The following is a 23158-nucleotide window of genomic DNA, read 5'->3' on the forward strand; positions in this document are numbered from 1 at the left end:
AGCAGTTCTTGCTGCAGCTGGCATGGCCCATGGGAATGTATGTGTGTCTGCAGCATCTGTGAAATCAGAAGTGGTGGCACGTTCTAGCGCTGGGACAAGCTAAAAATGTGTTGTTAGCCCTGCTGTTGCCTGCAGGGTAGTCCAGTGTTAGCTGTCATCTGTGTGCCCTTTCAGCTGGCACTTGCAGACCATTACTCTCCATGCGCAATGCAGGACAGGGATTTCTAGGCAGCAGGGGTTCTGTCTGTGTTGCTGGAGAGCCCGGCTCGGTCTGGTGTCTATGGCACATGGGCTGTCTTGCACATGTCCTTGCTGCAGTGTGCCACCACCACCTCTCCTGGGAAACTGGGGTCTCCTGGAGAAGCGAGATGCGTCTGTGCTTCTGTACTTGTGGGACACGCACAGTGGGAGCAGTTCCTCTAAGCCAGACCCCTTTTGAAGAGGCAAAATCACACTTTTTGTTTTTGGAGAGAATTTACAGCTGGTGGCAGGGTCTCTTAGAGGCTCTGTATCGTAGGGATGCCTCTGTGGCGCTCATGGCTGGCCAAGGGTCTCAGTGACAACTGCTGCCGGCTTGTCCCTCTCCGCAGGCTGTAACTGTGAGTCCGACTTCACTGACGGCACCTGCGAGGATCTCACCGGCCGCTGTTACTGCAAGCCCAATTACACAGGGGAGCACTGCGATGCCTGCGCTGAGGGATACCTCAACTTCCCCCATTGCTACCGTAAGTGGGGGGTACGGGGCCGTGGGGGGGGCAGGTCTGGGTCCCCACAGACCCCACGGATGAAGGGCCAGCAGCTCCAGTTGAGGCTGCTCTCCAAGTGCCTTCTCCCCATGCCATGTGGCATACCTGTCCCAGGAGGAGTTCCTGCAGGTCGGGACAAGCCCATGTTTGGCTTTGGTGGGAGCTGGACCAGAGCTGAGCTGGGCTGAACATGGCTCTCTGGAGTCACCATGAGCTTCCCATTTGGCTGAAGTATCACCTCGCTGTGAATGTCATCTTACCAGAGCCCAGGTTAACAATGGTTGTAATGGATCTTTGCCTAGTGGGATGTCTGCGCTTTGTTCCGTGTTCCACATTTTCATTCAGCCTGTTGAGCTGTGAGACTGCCAGCCCGTTGATGTACTGACAGGATTTCTTTGAGCATGTGTGATGACCTGTGCAATGTCTCTTTCTCTGCGTAGCTGTTCCAGCTTTTGCTCACAACGATACTGGAGAACAAGTGCTCCCTGCGGGACAGATAATAAGTAAGTAATGTAATTTTCCTTGCTGCTTTGGCAGTCACCATGCTTTACTGTTGTATCTCATTACCTAATGCAAGATCAGGTTTTTGCCTTGCTGGGCACATATGTTGCAAGAGACAACCCTGACACAGAGTGACTCTGAGAGAGGAGGCAGCTGAGGGGTGGGGAAAGACAAGTTTTATGATCCCCTTTTTATAGACAAGGAGGCTGTAGCCCAGAGTGTCTGTGTGATTGTGTGCTTTTTTCCTGGGGTCCAGGCCGTGTGGAGACATTCCTTCTGTAAGGAGCCCCTCCAAGGTCACAGAGGGTCTGTGGCGGAGCTGGATCCTGAGCTGGGTCCTGCCAGATCTCAGCCTTTGGGTTTAGATACAAACTCGTCCTTCTGCCACACCTGCGTGTCCTGCCATTCCCATGCGGTGGGCAGCACAGGGGTCCATGCCCGTGGTCCCCTCTGCACGAAGCTGCAGTAGCGTGCACAGGCAGCCACTCGCTCTGCTTTGCTGTGTTGTTTTAGAAGCTCACCCATGCCCCCATCCCTGTTCCCCTCCGCCTCCCTCTTCTCTGATGCTCATTCCTCTTGTTCATCTCATCCCTTCTGCTTTTTTTTGTCTCTTTTCCCACCACGTCGTCCCCTGTCTCATGCTCCCCAGTGCACTCCAGATAACCTTTTCCTTCCTTCTGATGTTTTAAACTCTCTGTGTTCCAGTCAGGTTTTTCGTTCCTGAGCTGGAGTTTCTCACTTCCCTTCTCATTTCCTTTCATCCCCTTCCCTGTGGTTCTCAGATCATTTTTGCCCCCTTTGCTCCCCCAACCCGACACCCCACGCTGCTGATGTCCCTTGTTGTGTGTCCCCACTCCAGACTGCGATTGCTACGCCGGTGGGACAGAAGGCAACGCCTGTCGCAAAGACCCCCGGGTGGGGATGTGTGTGTGCAAACCCAACTTCCAGGGAACACAGTGTGACCAGTGTGCCCCGGGCCACTACGGACCCAGCTGCCAGCGTGAGTCACTCGGGGTCGATGGCCCCAAGCTTCTTGCTGGGGAGGAACGTGCCTCTCTGTGTCCTCCACTTGTGCTGGGGAGGAGAAATTCTCCAGCCTCACTTCTAAGTGACAAATTCCCATGGCTTTTGCTGATATTTTCCACCCAGCCCTGACCCTCCAGCATCCTCCCAGCCCCGGGGTGGCTCTTGAGAAATTCCCTGTGGATGTTAGCTGTGGGCCAGGCATGGTGTCACACATGGTCCCTCCAGCAATTGCATTTCTACCCTAGAGGAGCAGGCACCTCTGGTTCCTTTTCCTAGGAAATGCAAAAGACTAATAAGCTGTTTATTTACTAGTGCCCTTGTTGCTTTCCAGCCTGTCAGTGCTCTGGCCCTGGTCAATATGATGGCACCTGTGACAGCGAGACAGGGCAGTGTCTGTGTCGAACGGGATTTGAAGGGCACTCGTGTAACCAGTGCGCTCCCGGCTACTTCAGCTACCCTCTGTGCCAGTGTGCGTATCTGTCCTGCCGCGGGAGGGCACGTGAAAAGCCAGAGTCTTCTGGCAGGGCTTTGGAGGAGGGCTGGGAAGAGGGGTTCGGGGTGTTTGGGAAGATACACGCAACAGTTTGAATGCTTAGGGCAGCACATAAATGCCCACCCGAGAACCTCAGAAAAAACCCAACATGTTGCGGTGAGCTTTGCCCCACGCTCCCAGCACAGGGCAGACGGTTCCTCTATGTTGCAGTGTGCGGCTGCAGCGCGGTCGGGACGCTGCCAGGCGGCTGCGACTCCGTCGGGAGGTGTTTCTGCAGAGCCGAGTTTGCTGGGCCGCGGTGTGAGCAGTGCAGCCCCGGGCACCACTCCTACCCCCACTGCTACGGTAAGGACAGTCACAGCCAGTTCCTTCTGAATCTTCAGTGTTAGGTTAGCGCTTTGTCTCGGTGATCTTAAAGGTCTTTTCCAACCAAATGTTTCTACGATTCTGTGAAAAAACATGCCTATTTTTGCAAGGCTTTGGTGTTTCTCGAAATCAAAACCCATGCGGTTTGCACTGTGAACTTGACAGGCTTGTTCTGGAGGTCATGGATCATGCCCAAGCCTGGAAGACAAAGCAGTTTTTATCAGTCAGATTTCCTCCTCACAATCCTGCTGTGACCTGGCGTCTAAGCTTATGCTTTTTTTGTCTTTTTAGTGCATTAACCTACTAAACTGCTGAGGAACATTGAGTGGGCTGTAAAAAACCCTCAGTGGCATTTTCCTGGTATGGCCATGACTCTAGCTGAAAATATTCCTTGTCTCTCTAGAGCATTAAGAAATTAATTTAGTTTCGATGGAAACAGCTGTTTCCTGTGGGGCTGAGTGACGATTCAGACCATCAGTGGCTGGATCACACTTTTCCCCAGACTATTGAGGGTCCTGCTCTTACAGCTTGTTCCTGCGATTCCCGGGGTGCGCTGGACAACAACTGCAGCCCAGCTGGCCAGTGCCGATGCCATGCGAATTTTGCAGGACACACCTGCAACCAGTGTGCCCTGGGCTTCTACGGGTACCCCAGCTGCACACGTGAGTAACCACCGTCGCATCTCAGGGGAGAAAAGGGAATAGCTGCTGCTATTGGCTTTGTAATGGTTTTCATTTCCATAATCCATCTCCAAGGGTCGTACGCAGATATAGTTCGCTCTTGCAGCATGAAGCAGTTTTCCTGGGCACAGTTCACCTGTCTCATCTGACAGACATGCTCTGTCATGAGTAAATGTCTCGAGGAAATGCTTCCCCAAAGGCTGTGCAGTTTATCTCCCCCAGTTCATTCACTGTCACTAACTGCTGGAGCTTGGGTCTGCCTGCTCTGCTGGGAAAGAAAACCCACTCTGGACATATGACTTCTAATCCAGCGACCTGTTAAGAAATAGACATACAGAATATGACTTGGGAGCAGCTGTGGTTCATATTCTCTCTCCAAAAGCTTTGTGTGCAGATGCACATAAAACGTGTTGAATTGTATCTACCTGTCCTCAGTCTGGAGTGCCTGCCGCCCGAGAGAGCAGGGCTCTGAGTGGGGTAAGCAAAGTCTCAAATCCTGTGTTCAGATTACACCCTGGTGCCCTGAGATGCTCAGATATGGCTCAAATGACACATCCAGGCTCTTCAGGGCTTTACTCCACCCCAGTTCACGCCAACACACAGGAGGAGCAACTGTGCTGAAACCAGCAGGTGTAGGGTTGTACAGTAGGGTGAACAATGAGAGTCAGGATTTGGGATTTCATGGCAGCCCCACAGTCAGGGTGTCTGGTGGCAGGGTGGCTTTGCATCCACCTCCCCATGTCCCACATCGCTCTGGGAGCAGAGCTGCTGGTGCCAGGGCTGAGCAATCCCTGCGGCAGGTGCCTGCGGTCCCAAATCCTCTGAACAGCCGTCCTCAGCTCTGGGCAGAGTGTCCCCATCTCCCTCCCTGTCAGCAGTCCGACTGGGAGCCAGATGTACTCTTATGTCTCCCAGCAAGAATTTACTGCTCGTTAAAAAATAATCTGTGATACAATTTCCCTGAAGCAACAAAAGAGCATCATCACCCTCTTGCACCACACGAAATGTAGACGCCTGAGCTGCGGCCAGCTGGCAGAGCGCTGCCGGCAAAATGCCTTTGAAGAGGCTGGAGGCAGAGATGAAATGGTCTCGCAGGAGTTCAGTAGTCGCTTTTTTTTCTTTCTTTTCTGTCTCATAAAGCAGTGTCCATATTGCAGAGCTGTAGAGGAGTCACAGTAAGGAAAGAAAGAGACAACCTGATTTATTTTTTTTTGAATCCATTGTTTTGTGAACAATGTTTTGCTGTTAGCCAGTCTGGGGGTGTCAGCCTAAAACAACCCCTTTGGCAGGGATTTGAGGAGTGCTGGCTTGGCAAGGAGGGCATGGGCAGCTCCTGGACAGCTTGCTGACCTTTCATGTGATAGGGGAGCAGGATCTCTACGTGTGTCGCAGGATGTAGATCACGCCAGGAGCCACAGAGCCCTTGCCCTTGGCCACCGGCACTGCCAAGGCTGCGTTGCTGGCCCGGTGCTGCAGATCTGCTCCCCACAATACAATGTTCATGGGGCAGACCCGGATGGCTGAATGCTGCTCTTGGGTGTTTGGGTGCAAATGGTCTTTTGTAGGGTCTGATATGTCACTGGTTGCTGACCTTTTGGGGATGAGATCACACATTCCCCTTTTCCTTGACCAAATTTTCTCCCTGCCTCTGGAAACACACATAAATCTATGGGAATAAGTCTGATGAACATTGCAGCTTCTATTACTTCTCTTAAAAGATGGGGGTTTTTTTAACCAAAAGCAAAGAATGAGTCTGTATGTTATCTATCACCCATATTTCTGCCTGTTTTGATGGTGGTGAAGGTCAGGCAGCCAGAAGAGGTTGCTGGTGGGAACCCTTGAATGCAGGAGTCCCCATGCCCTGCAGCTCCAGCGGTTGCTCTCTTCTCTTTCTCAGCTTGCCAGTGCTCCCGGGAGGGTTCTCTGCACAGCACCTGCGACCAGGAGACGGGGCAGTGCAGCTGCCGGCCCAAAGTGACAGGGCTGCGCTGCGACAGCTGCGTGCCAGGCGCCTACGGATTTCCACACTGCGAAGGTAGCTCCCTTCTCCCTGATGGGGGTTGGGATCCAGTATCTTGGGCCATAGTGGTGTGGTGGTGGCAAATGGGCTTATCACCCCCCAAGAGCTTCGCAAGGGAAGAAATAACCACCTTTAGGAACAGCCAGGGTGTAAGCTGTCTCTTTAGAAATCCTTCCTTGTGCCTCTCTTTTCTAGTGGGCTCCTGTAACCCAGCAGGGCTGGTGACTGCAGATCCCTCGCTGGCCCCGGTGAGTATTGAATAAACCCACCAGCCCTGCAGGTCATTTTTGCATGATCCCCTTTTTCTCGCTTTGGGCCAAGTCATTCCTTAAGCGCAGCCTGAAAACAACCATTACCCATGCCAAAGTATTAGATACCGCGTTCATCCACCGTGCTGCAAATTCTCACCTCTTCTTTTCTCCCTTTCCCTTTCCTCAGGGCTCTTGTGCATGTCGGACATACGTTGAAGGCCCAGCTTGTGACAGATGCAAGCCCTTATACTGGAACCTGACTCCAGAGAACCCCCACAGCTGCCTGAGTAAGCACAGCCACAAAATGTCCCCCCTGTGCTGTAATGGTGCAAGACCCAGACCATCATTACTGGATGGAAGGGATGCCCTTCCTTCGGTCTTCACCACGGGATGACATGTCAGAACTGGAGTGGTGTGGGTTACCCCCACTGGGAGAGGGAAAAGGCTGGAGCCTGAATCTTTTTGCTTGGGATGAAACACAAAGGGCTCATGCAATGAGCTGTGCCATTCTCAGCCCTTCCTGGAGACTTTGCACACTTAATTTTTCATGGACAAAAGTGCAGAAAAGGCAAATGTCTGTGGTATTTGTGTCCTCAACAGCAGCTGTCCAGAATGAAATGTGAGCCCTTGTGTAGCACTGCCCTCTGCTTGACCAGTTCCCGGCTCCTCTTATCCCACCCGATGTCCTCTGGTGTGGCGGATACTGTCCCTCATTGGGCTTCTTCTCAGGGTCTGACTGGCTTTCTTGTTCATCTCCCTCTCTCCAGGCTGCAAGTGTGATACCAAGGGCACCATCAGCGCAATCGCAGAGTGCCAGCAGGTGGGTTTGCTCCTCTCTGCTTCCAGGCGCCTCCGAGCATGGGCTGTGTTGGGATTGTTTCAGCTCTGTCTCTCCCAGCGGCTGCTGGAGAGGCCTGTCCTGATGCTGAGCTCTCAGAGGTTGCACCACAATCTGGGCTTGCATGAGAATGCGGGGTTAAGACCTGTCATAAATTAGGCACCTACATATTTCTGGGTCTGGCTCAGGATGCCTGGATTTTTGTTTTCTTGCATTGTTGGGTGATTTAACTTATCTGGCCCTTATCTGGCCCACCCACACGCAGGAAGCTATGTAGAGCATGAAACTCAAAATGTTCCTCCAGTGTCTCAGACTAAGACCCAAACAACTTAACCATGACGAGCGATGGGAGGGAATGAGCTTCTGTTCCTGCTTCTCTCCTAGGCCGACGGGCAGTGCTTCTGCAAACCAAACATCTGTGGCCAGTTCTGCTCGACGTGCAAAGATGGCTACTTCAATATGGAGAATGCAAATTACTTTGGGTGCCAAGGTGAGCCCCCTCTGTGGTGTTTTGGGTGAATTGAGGGGGGCCACAAGAGCTGGCCCTGAAGCAAACAGCTCTGCATATACCAGCTGACTGTTTGCCTTGGAAAGAAGGGGCAGGAGGGGTCCTACCTCTTGCTTTTGATCATACCATGGTCAAGAGCAGGGGCTGGGTCTTGCTGTGGATCTGGAGACCTGTCTTCACATTTTTGCAACTGTTGGACACACGTCTGTCAGGCTGAGGGATAAAAGGCCAGGAAAGGTGCACCTTAGGTGCCAGAAGGTGGTGTGTTTTAATGACTGGCCATGTCCTTACAGCCGTACCCCTTCCTCCCGCTGGGAGCAGGTGGGCATGGGTGTGAGGGGTTGGCTGCTCTTCATCACGCCCATGGGAAGAGGCAAAGGAAGAGATTCAGCCGGCCCACGCGATCCTGGCAGGGCAGGGTAGAGGGAGCAAGGCTGCTGCTGGCAGCAGGGCTGCGGCGCCCGGCCGGCAGGGTTTGCAGACCTTGTTCCTCCCGCAGCCGCCTGGAAATAGCTCCGCACTGAGGTGGAAGAGGAACTGATCCAAGTGGGGCTGGGGCCAATATGAAAACAGATACAATGGAATAAAAATAGCGGCCCCAGCCTCCCTGCCCGCCGGGATGCGCCTTTGATTAGTGACCAGGAGCTCGTTAGCACGGCAGGAATGTAAACAGGCGTTTCCTGCCCGCAGGCTGCCGGTGCGACGTCGGCGGGTCCCTGGGGCCATCCTGCGAGGAGCGGAGCGGAGCCTGTCGCTGCCGGCAGGGCACACGCGGCCCCACCTGCACCCAGTAAGCTGCTGACAGGAGATGTACCTTGGAGTGCTCTGCCTGCCGTTTGCTCCCTTGGGGACGTTGTCCTCTGCCACCATGGGGATGGGGACGCCATCATCTGGGCTGCTGCTCCATCAGCTGCATGCCTGGCGGAGGTGTCCTCTTGCCTCTCCCTCCAGGTAGCCCAGCAGGTAACGATGCTCCTTCTCTTCCCCAGACCCGCAAGGGGCCATTACTTCCCTGACCTTCATCACTTGAAATTTGAGCTGGAGGAAGGCACCACACCAGCTGGCCGGGCTGTGCGCTTCGGCTACAACCCGCTGGAGTTCGAGGGCTTCAGCTGGCGAGGATACGCGCAGATGTCCTCCATCCAGGTACGGCCAGTGTCTCCAGCCCGGCCCAGCTCCCCCTGGGAAGGATTCAGCTGGTGCAGGACTGATTTGGCACACATCTTTCACTCCAAATGTTCCTCAACTCCCCCCACCCCGAGTCACACGATGGCCAACATAAACACCACAGTGTATATATAGTCTGTTTGCACAGATATTTCCTGTAGTGCTGGGGTTGGCATAGACTGATGAGGGGAAAGATCCTAATTTGGGAATCACCTGACATCCTAATCCATTTAGACAAGGGTGGTAGCTTAGTGATTACTTACAGGGATGTCTATAAACACTCTCTCTGGGTTTCCTTGTGGTTCTTTCATCTGACTCTGCTCTTTCCTGCAACTCTGTATAACCTTCCCTCCCTTTTCCAAAAATAAGTTAGCTCTTCCTTAGCTGCCGTGTTCAGCTTGGACCTCTTGTTACCATTCTGCCTCTGCTCTTGCTCTTAGCTGGTTTGCTGTAACGATGGTTTGCACTAATGCGGAGTTGTCTAAGGCCTAGAAGTGAAGTTATTTCATCTGTTGACCCTTTTTTCTCCTCGGTGGATTCTTCTTTTGCATGGCCCCTGTGGAAGTGTCACCTGTGTGTGTGTTTGGGGATGGGTGTGCAGGGCAGCAATTCTCTGACAGTCTTGTCCCATCTAAGATAGTCCTTATTCTGGTGCATGTACTTTCAGTTTGCTTCCCTTTTTCATGCTAAGGCAAAATAACAGAGAGGCCAAATGCATCAGCGATTTTTTGTTGAATTTGTAGGTAGGAGCTAAGCAACAAACTCCTGTAGGTTCCCTTGAGAAAACCCCAGCCTTAAAGCGTAAGGATGGAGCTCATGCTCAAGCTCACAGCTTTTGTTTTGCATCCGGTGTTGGCATCTGAGATAGAAATAGGCCTTGATAGATGGACTAGCATGTGGCTTTCTGCTGGCAGGTCTCGCCCGTAGTTGACCTTGCAAGATCCATCCAGTTTAGTCTCCAGTGGGAAGCTGGTGTGTAACTGGAGCTTTGAAGAACACAGAGCCCTCATTAGGAGTCCCAGGGCAGAGTCCAGATTTGCCCTATAGATCGGAGGGTATTTAGGCAGATGCTTAGATCTCTTTGAAATGGGTCAGACTTTAGCATCTCCTTATTTGGGATCTTGCCAAACAGTGTCCAGGCAGGCGGAGGGCTGACAAGCCTGTTGGTGACAGGTGACACACTCCCTTAGCAGCACTGGTTCTTAGCATTGCAGGTTCCCAAGAATGAGACAGCAGCTCAGTTTGCAGCCTCCTGTGTAGGCATCTGGGCAGAGCCCCCTAAACGCAAGGGCAAGAGCTTCAACCCTTGGTACTTGCTGTCTGGTTACGGCACATGAAGCCCAAAAGCAACATGCCGATAACGAAAGCAAGAACTCCTTAAAACCTTTCCTTTGGAATGGTGTGTGCCCTGGAGTAGCCAAACCACCCAGTTGTGCCACAGCATCTTCCAGATGTGCTCAGAGCCCTGCAGGCAGGTTGTTCCCTTGGTGGCTGTCCCCAAAAGGGATGGCCATGCCATGACTGTGCCACAGGGCCGATGTGCTTGTCTCCTCCGTGCGCTGTGGCATGTTGCTTTGGGAGCAGTGAAGCCGAGTGGCTGCGCTTGGGCTGGCAGCTGTGGGCGGTGGAGGTAACTGAAGGTGTGCTCTGCTTCTCTCCCCTTTCTCTCTCCCACCAGCCCAAGGTAGTGGTGACTCTCAATGTGACATCCCCCGACCTCTTCCGCCTCGTCTTCCGCTACGTCAGCCGGGGGCCCGCCAGTGTGGAAGGGAGGGTCTCGGTCGTTGAGGAAGGAAAATTTAATGTTTGTGGCAACTGTAAGTGCACTTTTCACTTCTAGACTAACTCAGAGCATCCCACGCTGCGACACTGCTCCTCTGCCCCTTTGCCCGTCCCAGGTGTGCCCGTCCCAGGTGTGCCCGTCCCAGGTGGCCGGCCAGCGCTGTGCCATGGGATGGCGAGGGAGGGGGAGAAGAGAGGCAGGCAGGCAGGTAGGCAGGCGGGTCAGGCTCTCCCGCAGGGTGGGTTAGCAGCCAGGAGCTGCCCCCGCCGGTGACGTGTGGCCCCATGTGCTTTTTTGCTTTTTGCAGAATAAAATCAGAGTCACTGTAGACGTGAAGGAGGCAGAGCTCTATCTGTTCCATGTCATCCTGAGGTATATTAATTCAGGAGGGGCCACTGTGTATGGCAAAATTACAGCTTATCAGCCACGAAGGAGAGGTAAGGATCCCAGACTGCTCTGCTCCCCTGCGCCATCGCCACCTCCTCCCCATCCCAGGCAACCTTCTGCATCATCCTTTCCAGAAGACACTTCCATATGGCTTTATCCCATTAGTCCTGCCCTTCCAATTGAAAAGGCTGATTTGAGTTTGCAGCCCCCCCTTACTTAACAAAGCAGCAGCAAGTTGGCCCCCAGTCCTGGCGCTGCGTGATGAGGACTGTTAGCAGCCAGGCTGCTCCGAGATCTGGCTGATGTACAATTTGATACAGGACAAGATCACCCCAGTGCCCCAGCCAGAACTGAACTGAGTTTCCATAAAACCAGAATGGGCCAAGTGCTGGGAACTGGATCCAAACTTTGGCAGCTGGACGTGGTTTTATTTCGCGGGTGCCCTAATGTGGCAGACCTGCCCTTGCCTTGCACTTCTTCCAAACTAGGCTGCTGGCTTTACACGTGGCGTGAGGCTTGGAAGTGGAGTGGAAACGCGTGTGTTATACAGGCATCACACTCTGGTGCGATGTCTTCTTATCAAGCCGTGAGCTGCTGGAGAAGGACAAGAGATACCAAAAGATGGTTGAACAAGCCTAGAGACCTGGACAACTAATATATCTATGAGCAAGACTGCGTGGGGGCAGACCTGAGGCCGTGCGAGTGCCCCAGTGAGTGGTTGGCTGACTGATTTTACCTCTTCTAATGCCACTACCACATCGTCCTGCTGAAGCTCTTCCAGACCACACGTGCACAGCACATGGCTGTCAACACCAGCTACTGAATTTATCAGCGGGTGAAGTTCTCTCCCCTGTTTTGAATTGACATAGGAGGTGTTTTGCCTTTGATGTGATACACAAGGTCTGAAACGCCAAGATATTATTTTTCTACTTTTTTTTTGAGAGGAAAAATAGCTGATTATATTTATGAGCAGTCATATTACACAGCAGAAAGATGGGAGAAACGTGAGCCATGCTCATGCTTTAGGATCCCACCGATTAGAAAGTATTTAATCTGTCCTATCCAGCAGTAGAGCTCATTTCCTTTATAATGTGCTTCCCTCCTTGCTCAGAAGCAATATTTGATTTTTCTAGTGCTGAAAGCAAGCTGCCAGACTGACACACCAGCAGTGGGGTCCAGAGGGCAGATTCCTTAATAGGCCAGATCAGCTCCAGAAACGCTGAACCACCTTCTGCCAAGGGGAAATGGGTTTCACATGGTAGACAAGTGGCCTGGCAAGAAGATAAGCTGGAAGATGCGGCTTGCAAAAAGGGAAGACTTTTCCAAGTACTCTGTTTGCAGACCAGTTTCTCCCACCCCACCTGCAGGAGCCACCTCGGTTTGAGTTGTCATCTGAAAAGAATGAGAAACTTCAGCTCTTCAAGAAATCTACCCCATTGCCTGTTCAGGGACATCTCTTTGTTCCTTGCATCCTCACCCCTGCTTCCCATCTGACAAAGCAAGGGCTCGGCTTCCGCTGATGCCAGCACACATGGGCAGGGCTGTCACCCATCCTGGCAGCAGCACGAACCCCTTGCTTTGGCTTCTGGCCCTCTGCATTATGCCTCGATGTCCACGTACCACACATGGATAGCCAGCGTGCCACATTCCTCACTTTCATCTTCGTCTCGTCTCCTCACCACGTAGCCCTGTTCAGTGAATCCCTCTCACCTGTGCTCTTCAAAACACTCCTGAGACTCCTAGACAGGCAGACAGTCTGCTGCTAGGTGCTGCACTGTTATTGCATCCAAAGTTAATGAATTCAAAGGTTACAGGAATGTGTCAGCTGAGCCAAGGAGCTGTTCAACAACAGCAGGATTGGGTGTTAAATGCATTCTGTCCTGTCCCTTAAAATTAATGTCTAAATCTCAGGCACAAAGTCTGTGGCTGGCAAGAAAGACAGGAGCACAGCCTGGGGGTTTGAGAGTTTGCCAGAAGACAGCTGTCTTGCCTGTGGGGCTGGGGTGAGAATATCCCTAAGGAAGAACATACCTGGGCAATTCTTTTTATCTGTCTCAGAATAAATTCTTCACAGATGAGTTCCTTCCTTCTCTAGCTGGCAAAACACTCCTTGGTGTGCAGTACTCTGTGCTTCGCAGTCCAGGGATGCAGAGCACACTGAGAGAGCTGTGGATTAGCATTAAGGATTGTAGTGATTTATTGTGTGTGTTGTTCTTTTCCTCCCGTTAAGCAGCTGAGCAGACTGAGAATGGATGTCTGTTACAGGGCAGTGTGGGATTGTGGTGCCTCTGCTATGGCAGCACTGGGAGAGCAGGAGCCCGGGACTCCCCGCTGCACTACAGAGCTGCTTCCCCGAGCGCAGCCTCCGATTTGCAGCCCTGGGTTTTCCATCCCAGACCCTTCACAGCCTCTCATCCCTCCCGCTCCAGGTACAGAGCAGACCAAGCAGATTGTCTTTGCTCCCAGCACGGAGCCAGCCTTTGTCACCGTCCCCCAGAACAGCTTTGGGGAGCCCTTCGTACTCAACCCCAACACCTGGTCTCTGGTTGTTGAAGCAGAGGGTGTGCTGCTGGTAAGGACCATCCACCACAGGGGGGGCTTCAGCAGCTCCCTGGGGGCAAGTGTCTCAAACATAACCAACTCTCGCATCTCTCCTCCTAGGACTATCTGGTTTTGCTACCCAGCTCATACTATGAAGCACCAATACTGCAGCTGAAGGTCACAGAGCCATGTACCTACCAGCCAGCACCTGGACAAGCCACCCAGAAGTAAGAATCTCCATGTCTTAATGCTGTGTGGGACCTACTCAGCTCCTCTTGGCCTGGGGTTAAGAAATATATACTCTGGGAGGGTCTGGATGCAGTAGAACTGCTTAATGGAGCACTTTGCTGGGGTTGATTTGACTTGCTGAACCTGCAGTGGCCCAGAAAGCCAATGCTTAGATCTCCCCATCCATGGCACAGGCATCCTGTGTGTTCTTGTGGACCCCGGAGGGCCACCTCACCCAGTAAGACCATGGACCAGTCCTCTGCTAGGCTGGATTCCCAGTGATGGGTTGGATGTCAGTCAGCAGTCCTGGAAAATGGCTACAATGAGTTGGGTCTTGCTGGACTATTTTAGATGAATGGGTAGAGTTTGGTAGTACTGAGAGCATCTCAGTGTGTCTGCTTGCTCTGCCCAGGATCCCTCTGTCCATGGTGTCCAGTTGTCCCCTCCCCTACAGCAATGGTCCCCAGGATAAAGCACGTTGCAAGGAGAGAAGTTTGTTGTTGTTACTGCCCTCACTGACCCTATAATACACAATCTCTTGCTCCACACTGACCTGAGATGCTCCCTTGGGCAGTGGGGTCCTCATGTTAGAGCAAAGCCTTTTGCAAATCTTGATGGGATCAGGATGTGCGGGTGTACTTCAATCTCGATCTAACAATTGCACTTTACAATTTTTACCTGATGTTTTTAGCTGCCTCTTGTACAAGTACCTGTCCGTGGACGGCTTTCCTGCAGCGTCAGGCGTGGATGCAGTGTGCAGGCTGGACAACCGCTTACCCAGAGCGTGTCCCACGGAGCAGCTCACCCCCTCCCATCCCCGGATGGCGATGTGCAGTGGCAGTGATGTGAGTGGCACTTCTGTTTCATCGCTCACGTGGCCCCTGTGGTGCTCACCCCTCTGCTCCCCCGCTCTGGTGCTTCACATACAACCGGGCAGGTTGTCGGAAGGGTTTTGCACTTCTGTATACCCCACTTGTTAGTCCATCAGTCTTGCACACCCCATTGTTTGGGGCACCCAAAAGCTACGTCTCACACGCAAAGGGCTTGCAAGGACACGTGTGGTGTATGGTAAGAGTTGGCCTGTTGTCCCCTCAGCTGCAGAGGAGGCTGGTTTGTAGCATCCTGCACGTATTCGCTGTGGGGAGCGGGATGGGACACCCCTGCTCAACCGTGCCTCTGTCCTCCAGGTGGAAGTCCAGCTGTCCTTGCCTGTTGCCCAGCCCGGGAAATACTTACTGGTGGTGGAGTACGCCAACACCAATGCTCTTCAGACAGTGGGTGTTGCTGTGAGCTCGCCGCACTTAGCCATGCAGCAGGGCACGTTCATCTTCTACCCGTGTGTCTACAGGTATGGCCATCTCTGAGAAGGAGAAAGGGTTCGGTCCTCCTCTGACGTGGCAAGGGCAGACACAACCCCCTAGCTGAGCTTTTTCTGCTTTATCACGTGAACACAGCGATGCGTCAGCGTTGTACATCTCAGCTGTGTATGAACAAACTCATTCTAGCTGGACATGAATTTTAGTGACTGGCCATCCCTGGGAAATACATTCCTGAGCCAACATAGTCCTCTAGTGCCTCTGCCAGGAGATAACGTGCTGCTCCCATTTACAGCTGGGTACATTGGCGCGACCCTGACTTAGAGAATGGCCTACAGGCAGGTTTATTGAACCTCTTGATGCAGGTCGACCCCTGTCCCTTACTGTTGAAGTGTCTGACTTCAGACTGCAACCTTTGCAGTAGGAAACAAATGTCTGGAGTGTCCTTGAGAGATTTCGCTCTTACGACTTGCCAGAAGAGGCACCGAAAGATTTCCAGGGAGTTTGTATAAATACCTTCAGGACATATAGCTGGCAAGACAAGATATGGGTCAGGACCCTTCACAAGGCTGGCTTCAGAATTTGTGTTTCTCTTGCAGTTTCCTTTGCCGAGGGATTGCTGTAGATTCCCAGAGCCGCATGGCAACTTTTGAACTTACCTCAGAGGCCACCGTTCGCTTCACCTCTGATCTGGCTGACTTCTTCCTGGTAAGGGCAGGTTGCAAGGAGGAGAAACAGGAGTGGTGCCTAACGTGGAGAAAGTTTTTTCTAGTCCTCTTTGGACTGGATACTAGATCTTAGTCTATGTCCTGAGCAGTCCAAGGTGGTCAGCGGTGTGATTTGAAGTAGATCGTGGGACTGGGATTTGGGAGAAGATGGAGAGAAGCAGCTGCTCTGTGCAGAGGGAGCTCTGCAGCAGTGTGGCTTCTTTCTGTTTCCCCTTGAAAGCATAGGCAGTTGCTTAAGCAAGGATTAGAAGAATCCCATAAATATGTGCAGCTCCTAAATGCCTTAGGGTTTGTGCCGAGGAATAAGGGGCAGTAAACAGAGGTGTGACCTGCTGTGCGTGAGCTGAAGTGTGATAAGGAGATGCTTAGTGTGGTCAGCTGGATCGCTGGAGGACACAGAGCTGCCATAGGCTCCCAGTGGCAGAGGCTGTCGTGTAACTGGGTGTTTCTCTCTTTCCTGTACGGCAGCACAAAGTGTACCTTGTACCCGCTGCGCAGTTCACCATGGAGTTCATCGAGCCGAAGGTGCATTGCATCAGTGTCCATGGCACGTTTTCGTCCAACAGGTAAGAGTCTTGGGTCCCTCAGCCTGAAGATGGCTGTTTCCAAAAGCAGTTTATTCGCGTACATGCAGCAAGAGACACACACTGTGTCCACATTTTTGACACTGTGTTGAATATACATTTGCACATGAATTAGCCTGTGGAAGTTTCCTGTTCTTCCCACTGAGTCCATGTCCCAGAAGTCTTGGTAGAAACCTCTCCCTTGGCAGGCACGCTTCGTAATCTGCCGCATGTTACAGGGTGTACTTCTCCTGCCAGGACCCGGAGCCTCTCTCTTTCCTTGTCTGAGATCTTTACATCCCTTTTTGTCCTTGTTTTGCAGCAGCTCTTGTGTTCCCTCGAGGTTCCTGAAGCTTTCTCAGTCGATTATTTTGGAGGGGGGCCAGGCTCTGCCCATCGCCCCTGACGTCCCCCTGTCTCAGGCTGTTCATGTGGCCCCCGCTGGGGTCCCGGTGGATCCTGCACCTCGACCGCCCACGGCAGTGGATCCCACCACAGAGCTCATCCTCCTGCAGCCACCACAGGTAGCGGCATGGGCTGGGTTGATGGTGCTGTGACACTGGACACCTGGGGCGTGGGGTTTCCTTCTCTATTGAGTAGCTTTAGCAATTTAGCAATTAGCATTTTCAGAATTTAATCTGGACTTTAAACTTGTCCCTGAACCTGTAATTCTTGTGGACTGTCATGTCTTACCTCCATTCGACCCTACTTGGTTCTCTGAGCTCCCAAAAAAAGCTTTGTAAGTGGCACCATTACAGAGGGGAATGTGGAGATGGGGGGGGGGTCAATTCCCCAAAAATCTCTAGACCTGACAGTTGTGCAATAAAAGCCCGAATTTATGCAAGAATGAAAAATATCCAGGCTGTGATTACAGCCATAGGATGTGAGGTTTTGTCTCTTTGTTCTCCTGTTTTGGGCCAGGCTGCCGTTGTGTTTAACAGCCGCATCCAGAGCCTGGGACGCTACGCGTTCATCCTGCACTACTACCAGCCCAACCACCCCACCTTCCCTGTGGAAGTGTTCATCAACGGTGGGCGCATCTGGCAAGGTGAGAGCAGGGACCTGGGGGAAGCTGCTGGTACACAGAAGCCCTGGGAAGTTTTTTGTGCCGGGGGTAACCAGGGGTTCTCGGAGGAATGCAAAAATCTGCAGCAAGCCCAGCTCATCTATTCCAAACCAGGAGGGTGTGATGGGGACTGTAGGGAAATGTCAGACTAACAAGTCTGTTGTTTTTTCAGGTCAGACCAATGCTGCTTTCTGCCCACATGGCTACGGGTGCCGGAGCCTGGTAGTTTCTGAGGACCAGATTATCCTGGATGTTACGGATAATGATCTGACAGTGGTTGTTCGAGTGCCAGAGGGCAAACAGCTGTGGCTGGTGAGCAGCTCTTGGGGGAGCTCCTGGGGTGTGCTGGACCAGGCTCCAGCCTCATGATTCCAGCAGGGCTGGAGTTTGTCCTTGGGGGTTTTTGTCATTGTGTAACTGCAGGAATATTTCCCATCATCACTCGGTTTCTGAACTACCCTAAAAATCTCCAACTGTAGTGGTGTAGAATTGAGGGAAGGATTCAGAGAGACAGGATCTGTATATGACAGTTATCCCTCACTGTCTGACTTTGATACCAAGAAAACGCAGAAATGGAAGCTGTTGCTCTGCAAACATAGCTTGTGATGATCAGAATAAGCCTTTTTCCTGCCCCAGTAGTATTTTGAACCTGCATAGCATTGTTTGTTCTGGCAGGTTTCATTGTGGGAGCAGGTAGCCCTTGTTATCCTCAGGCAACAGGACTGGAAAGTTGACCAATATTTGGATAAATGGCTGAAAGACAGGACTGGAACCCAAGAGCCTTCATGTCCAGGAGTTTAAGATGACAGTGGCTGCTTGTCTCTGCTGCAGTACAGTCAGTGCTGCCCTTTGGGGGTGTTCTGTCTCTTTTCGCTCCAGTGAGTTTGGGCCACTCCTCACATGGAACACTAGATTAGATGGACCTTGATTGACTGACCCCAATGGAGAGGTGGTCCCTGGTCTTTCTCGTACTCGGACACTCCGTGTTTTTAGTTCTGTCCCAGCAAGGGATGAGCTGATGAGAAGTTGAGGGTGCGTTTGCGCTTTTTGAGTAAGGTCATTATGGATTTTGTCTGTCTGGGTCAGCTGAGGAATCTGGCTCATCCATCATATCCTTGCCTTACAGGATTACATCCTTGTGGTGCCCGAGGACAGCTACAGCTCTCAGTACCTGCAGGAGGAACCCTTGGACAAGTCCTACGATTTCATCAGCAGCTGTGGCATCAACAGCTTCTACATCAAGTGAGACACTTGGCCTTGGGTGGCTGCACACTCCTCAGGGAGCAAAAACCCCTTCCTGTGTGGCAGGGAAGAGATCTGGTTAAGACATTCCTTATCTTATGACCAGACCTGTGGGTATTTGGGGGATCTCAGTGATCGTGGGTCTCTCCTTCCCTCAGTACCTCTTGCTGCAGGAGATCCTGCTGGATTTCGGGGTGGCAGGAGGCTGTAGGGGTGTGCACAGTGACTCCTCTTGTCTTCCCCTGCAGCCCCAGCACATCGTCAAGGTTCTGCCGCGACTCCGCCATCTCACTCTCCCTCTTCTACAACAACGGGGCGCAGCCCTGCGGGTGCCATGAGGCCGGGGCACGGGGCAGCCAGTGCGAGCCCTTTGGCGGGCAGTGTCCCTGCAGGTCCAACGTCATCGGGCGAGAGTGCTCCCGCTGCGCCACCGGCTACTGGGGCTTCCCCAACTGCAGGCGTGAGTTGTCCCGTCTCCTGCTCTGCCTTCCCAGCACTGGCCATTTTGCTTCTTAGGGCTGCGGCTGATTTGGGAAATGGCTGTATTTTCCAGCCCTGTAATGGCTCCACTTGCGTGAAAACAGCCCAACTGCCTGCAAAGCAGTTGAGCTTTGCATCCGTCGCCTTGCACTCTCCTTGGGCTCCCCCAAACACAGCCCCGTTTCTGCCCCTTCCAGCCTGCGACTGCGGGACACGTCTCTGCGACGAAGTGACGGGGCAGTGCATCTGCCGTCCACACACCCTGAAGCCGGAGTGCGTTGTCTGCGAGCCCCAGACCTTCGGCTGCCACCCCCTCATCGGCTGCGAGGACTGTAATTGCTCTCGGCCTGGCGTGCAGGAGCTGACGGAGCCTGGCTGCGATGTGAACAGCGGGCAGTGCAGGTGAGGGAGCCCTGTGCTGGCACCGGGCATGTCTGCCGGTGTCTCTGGTGGCTGCTGGGGCGATGGGACACTTGGGCAGGCTGAAAAATGGGGACATCCTCATCAGCATTGTGTCTGTGCCAGCATGGGTGAAGCTCTGAGAGCCTGGCTGCTCCCAGCACAGCCGCACAAGGCAGAGGTTTCTCATGCTGTGGCTCTTCCATCCCATTCAGGTGCAAGCCCAATATCATCGGGCGACAGTGTGACCTCTGCGCCCCTGGCTACTACCACTACCCCAACTGCCGGCGCTGCGACTGCCACCTGGCTGGCACCGAAGCCAGCGTGTGTGACCCAGTCACGGGGCAGTGTCACTGCAAGGTCAGTCCTTAGATGCCTTCACGCAGTGCCTTTCTCCTCAGCTCGACTCTCCTGCTCTGGCTGTGGGGGAATGTGTGTGTCTGATGTGCCAGGAGGGAGCAGGGCTGGAGAAGGAGAGTGCCTGAGCTGCAGCCAGCCTGCCTCATGTGCTGGTGGGTTCAGAAAGACTCCTTCTCCCCATCTTCCCTTGCCATGAAGGCTTATTCCTTTGGCCGTCATGGGAGACGGGCAGTTTGGGTCCAACCCTGTGTCAGAGCTCATTGCAGGGAAAGCTTTCAGCCCTGTTACTCCTTCTCTGTCTTCATGACAGCAGAGTAGCTGCAACTGCTGCTTAACTGCCTGCTCCAGCCCCTTTGCAGGGCTCACAAGTGCTTTCTCCAGGTTAATTTAATGTTTCATGGGTGCTGTGCAAGCAAACCCGTGCGGGCACTGATAATTGTGCTTTAATCACTTGTACAGCCATCTCTGTCCTCCTTGAAGGCTCTGTGAGAAGCTGCTGATGCTGTTGGGCTTTGCTTGTCTTCCAGGAAAACGTGGAGGGTCCAAGGTGCGACCAGTGCCGCCTGGGGACATTTTCTTTGGATGCCAGCAACCCCAAGGGCTGCACCAAGTGTTTCTGCTTCGGTGCCACCGATCGCTGCCGCAGTGCTGAGAAGCACCGAGCTGAGGTGAGAGGGGCCAGGGCCACCAGAGCCTGTGGTGCAGTTGTGTTCCTTGTCCCCCTGGTTCCCCGCTGCCCTCAGGTCTCTGTCCTGCATTAATCCCACCCCTCTGGAAGATACACCATGAGGAGGGTTATCTTTGTCTCCCTGTGCCCGTCTCCCACTTTCCAGCCCCTTTTCCTGATCTCTGGGGTCTAATAGGGTGGGAAGTCATGGTGTGGGGGGACTGTGCCAGATGGGAGGCAGGGGTGATGATGAGCTTTCCAGTAGCTTCATCAGAATGCATGTGAGGTTCTAAACCTGGTATTATCCTTTCTGCTGCTCTGGGACTTGCTCTTCTGGAGCACCAGCATCCAGCTACCTTCTGTAGCTCCACTAGAAGATCTGTCTGTGATTGCTCTTTTCCCACAGTTTGTTGACATGAACGGGTGGCTCTTGTTGAGCAGTGACCGCCAGGAAGTGCCAGCGACCCTGAGCCTGCGCGAGCAGCTCGTCCACGCTGATCTCAAGAACCTTCTGGATGCCTACCAGGAGCTCTACTGGGTTGCACCCAGCTCCTACCTTGGGGACCGGGTAAGTAAGAGCACAGTAGCAAGCTGGACCAGCAGCCACGTGCATCCCTGACCCCACCAACAGGCGTGCCAGCAGCGTGCCCGCTGACACGCTCTGGGTGAATGTGCACAGCTCTGACCATGCGCTGTGGACTTGCAGCAACAAATGCAATTTGCCTCTCCTTTAGGTTTCCTCCTATGGTGGGCACCTGCGCTACGAGCTGCACTCCAACCCGCGGAGGGGTGACGTCTTCATTCCAGTGGAGTCCCGCCCTGATGTGATCCTAAAGGTGCAGCCCCAGAAATTCCCTGGTGCCCCCTGCTACCGCATGAGCAGGATGAGATGCTGACTGACACCTTCTTGTTTCTCCCAGGGAAATCAGATGAGCATCATGTTTCTGGAAGGCACGTACCCATCCCCGGGGGATGTATACAAAGGCCAGCTACAGCTGGTGGAGGTGAGTTTGCACACACAAGCATTTACCAAGTGCTCAGATGCTATTGAAAGGACAAGACTAGCCTGTAGACAGATTCATGGAATACCAGGTTGGAAGGGACCACAAGGATCTTCTCCTCCAACTTTTAGAAGAGGCAGTTGCTTCGAGCTCGGTATTTTAGGTGCTGCCAGTCACAGTAGAACTGGCTGTGAAGATCCATGGCTGTTTTACCTGTTCAAAGGCAAGACGTCCCAGCAGCAGGGAAGTGAAGGCTGGGCTGGATGTTCAGGTGTCTTGTGCTTCCTGCCAGTAACGTCAGGTCTTCTCCCATCAGGGGAACTTCAGGCACGCAGAAACACACAACCCCGTGTCTAGGGAGGAGCTCATGATGGTGCTGGCAAACCTGGAACAGCTGCAGATCCGGGCGCTCTTCTCCCAGCTCTCTTCATCTGTGTCCCTGCGCAGCGTGGTCCTGGAGATGGCAACAGATACAGCTACAGGCATCCGCGCCAGCAACGTGGAGCTCTGCTTGTGCCCAGCCAACTACCAAGGGGACTCCTGCCAGGTGAGGGTGAAAGGAGACGTGCTGCTCCAGGCAGAGGAGAGGCGAACAGTCACATTTTGGGTCTCAGCCACCCCCCGTGCTTGGTGTGGGTGGCAGCCGCAGGGTTTGGATGTTTGTGCAAAGCAGTGGGGGCCAGAGTACCAGCTTCCAAGCTGACCCCTGAGGGCTTCAGTTGAAATTACAGCTCAGGTTGTGCCAGAGGAAGGAACATCATCTCCCAGCTCCCCTCCCACCACAACACAGTGCACCTGGGAGAGGTGTGGAAGCTGCCTCTGCCATTTCGGAAGAGGCATGATGGAGAAATAGTTCAGGTGATGCAGACCAAAATTAAATGCATGCAGCAGCTTGGAATAGGTTCTTTTGTCTGTCCAACTATCTCTTATTGGGAAGGAGCTGCACTGAAAAATCTTTGGTGTTGCTTTTAATCTCTTCTCCATCGGTACAACCCTGTGGGAATTGTGTCATGGAAACTAAATTAGTCTCTTCGTTTTGCCTGAATGCATTGGACTGTTTTTGAGATCTCTGACTTCTTCTCTGTCCTCAGGAATGTGCTCCAGGTTACTACAGGGACACCAAGGGGCTCTTTCTGGGAAAATGCATCCCATGTCATTGCAACGGCCACTCAGATCAGTGCCTGCCAGGCTCTGGGATATGCCTTGTAAGTAAACAGCGAAACAGCAGGATATTTTGGAGTTATGAGGTCTATAGCATGTGATTAAAAAGCTCATCACATACAAACTGAGCTGGCAAGACTGTGCCTGGATCGGAGCATTAGCTGCATGTGCTGTTTCAGGGGTGGTCCCGCTCAGGGTCAGCTGGGGATGAAAGACAGTTCTGGGTAAGGGAAAGGACTGAATCATCCTTTGTGAAACCCACTATTCCTTGCTGTCGGTGCTGAGCCCGCAGTTGGCCTTTTCCTTGCAGAACTGCCAGCACAACACGGAGGGAGACCACTGCGAGCGATGCAAGGATGGCTATGTGGGCAGCAGCTCTGCCAAAGAACCCCTACAATGTGTGGGATGTCCATGCCCTCTTTCAGTTGCCTCCAACAAGTAAGCACCCTTGGATGGGATTGTCTGTTTGGCCTCACTGATTCACCACTGGGAACCAGCTTGTGCCACATTAGGGCTTGACACTGGCCAGTGTCCCCAAGCCATGTCCATGGCCACTTTCCCCAAGGCCCCAACAGCCCACACCGAGCAATCAGTTCCCCTGGGATGGGCTCAGGGGTAACTGCACCTTCCTCTTCACCCC

At 53.1% G+C, this 23158-nt stretch overlaps 1 protein-coding gene across 2 annotated transcripts in view; it reads left to right on the plus strand.

Annotated features, from left to right (window-relative positions):
• The window catches only part of LAMA5 (laminin subunit alpha 5), an 89324-nt gene that overhangs the window by 49236 nt on the left and 16930 nt on the right, over positions 1-23158 (plus strand). The window contains exons 10-43 of one of the 2 annotated variants that reach the window (XM_071815414.1): positions 591-725; positions 1187-1249; positions 2107-2247; positions 2605-2742; positions 2977-3111; positions 3660-3794; positions 5710-5847; positions 6028-6080; positions 6271-6370; positions 6851-6903; positions 7306-7411; positions 8120-8219; positions 8419-8575; positions 10687-10816; positions 13196-13338; positions 13428-13534; positions 14227-14380; positions 14723-14883; positions 15451-15559; positions 16048-16145; positions 16465-16666; positions 17064-17190; positions 17381-17520; positions 18335-18450; positions 18699-18910; positions 19128-19332; positions 19545-19689; positions 20217-20357; positions 20763-20924; positions 21091-21192; positions 21277-21360; positions 21674-21904; positions 22449-22562; positions 22829-22956. In XM_071815414.1, coding sequence (XP_071671515.1) covers positions 591-725; positions 1187-1249; positions 2107-2247; positions 2605-2742; positions 2977-3111; positions 3660-3794; positions 5710-5847; positions 6028-6080; positions 6271-6370; positions 6851-6903; positions 7306-7411; positions 8120-8219; positions 8419-8575; positions 10687-10816; positions 13196-13338; positions 13428-13534; positions 14227-14380; positions 14723-14883; positions 15451-15559; positions 16048-16145; positions 16465-16666; positions 17064-17190; positions 17381-17520; positions 18335-18450; positions 18699-18910; positions 19128-19332; positions 19545-19689; positions 20217-20357; positions 20763-20924; positions 21091-21192; positions 21277-21360; positions 21674-21904; positions 22449-22562; positions 22829-22956 — 4465 coding nt within the window. Of the gene's footprint in view, positions 1-590; positions 726-1186; positions 1250-2106; positions 2248-2604; positions 2743-2976; positions 3112-3659; positions 3795-5709; positions 5848-6027; positions 6081-6270; positions 6371-6850; positions 6904-7305; positions 7412-8119; positions 8220-8418; positions 8576-10274; positions 10414-10686; positions 10817-13195; positions 13339-13427; positions 13535-14226; positions 14381-14722; positions 14884-15450; positions 15560-16047; positions 16146-16464; positions 16667-17063; positions 17191-17380; positions 17521-18334; positions 18451-18698; positions 18911-19127; positions 19333-19544; positions 19690-20216; positions 20358-20762; positions 20925-21090; positions 21193-21276; positions 21361-21673; positions 21905-22448; positions 22563-22828; positions 22957-23158 lie in introns of both variants that reach the window. The other variant, XM_065849848.2, reaches the window with a different exon arrangement.

The sequence above is a fragment of the Patagioenas fasciata genome, chromosome 16, assembly GCF_037038585.1.
Source record: "Patagioenas fasciata isolate bPatFas1 chromosome 16, bPatFas1.hap1, whole genome shotgun sequence".
Classification (NCBI taxonomy): Eukaryota; Metazoa; Chordata; class Aves; order Columbiformes; family Columbidae; genus Patagioenas; species Patagioenas fasciata.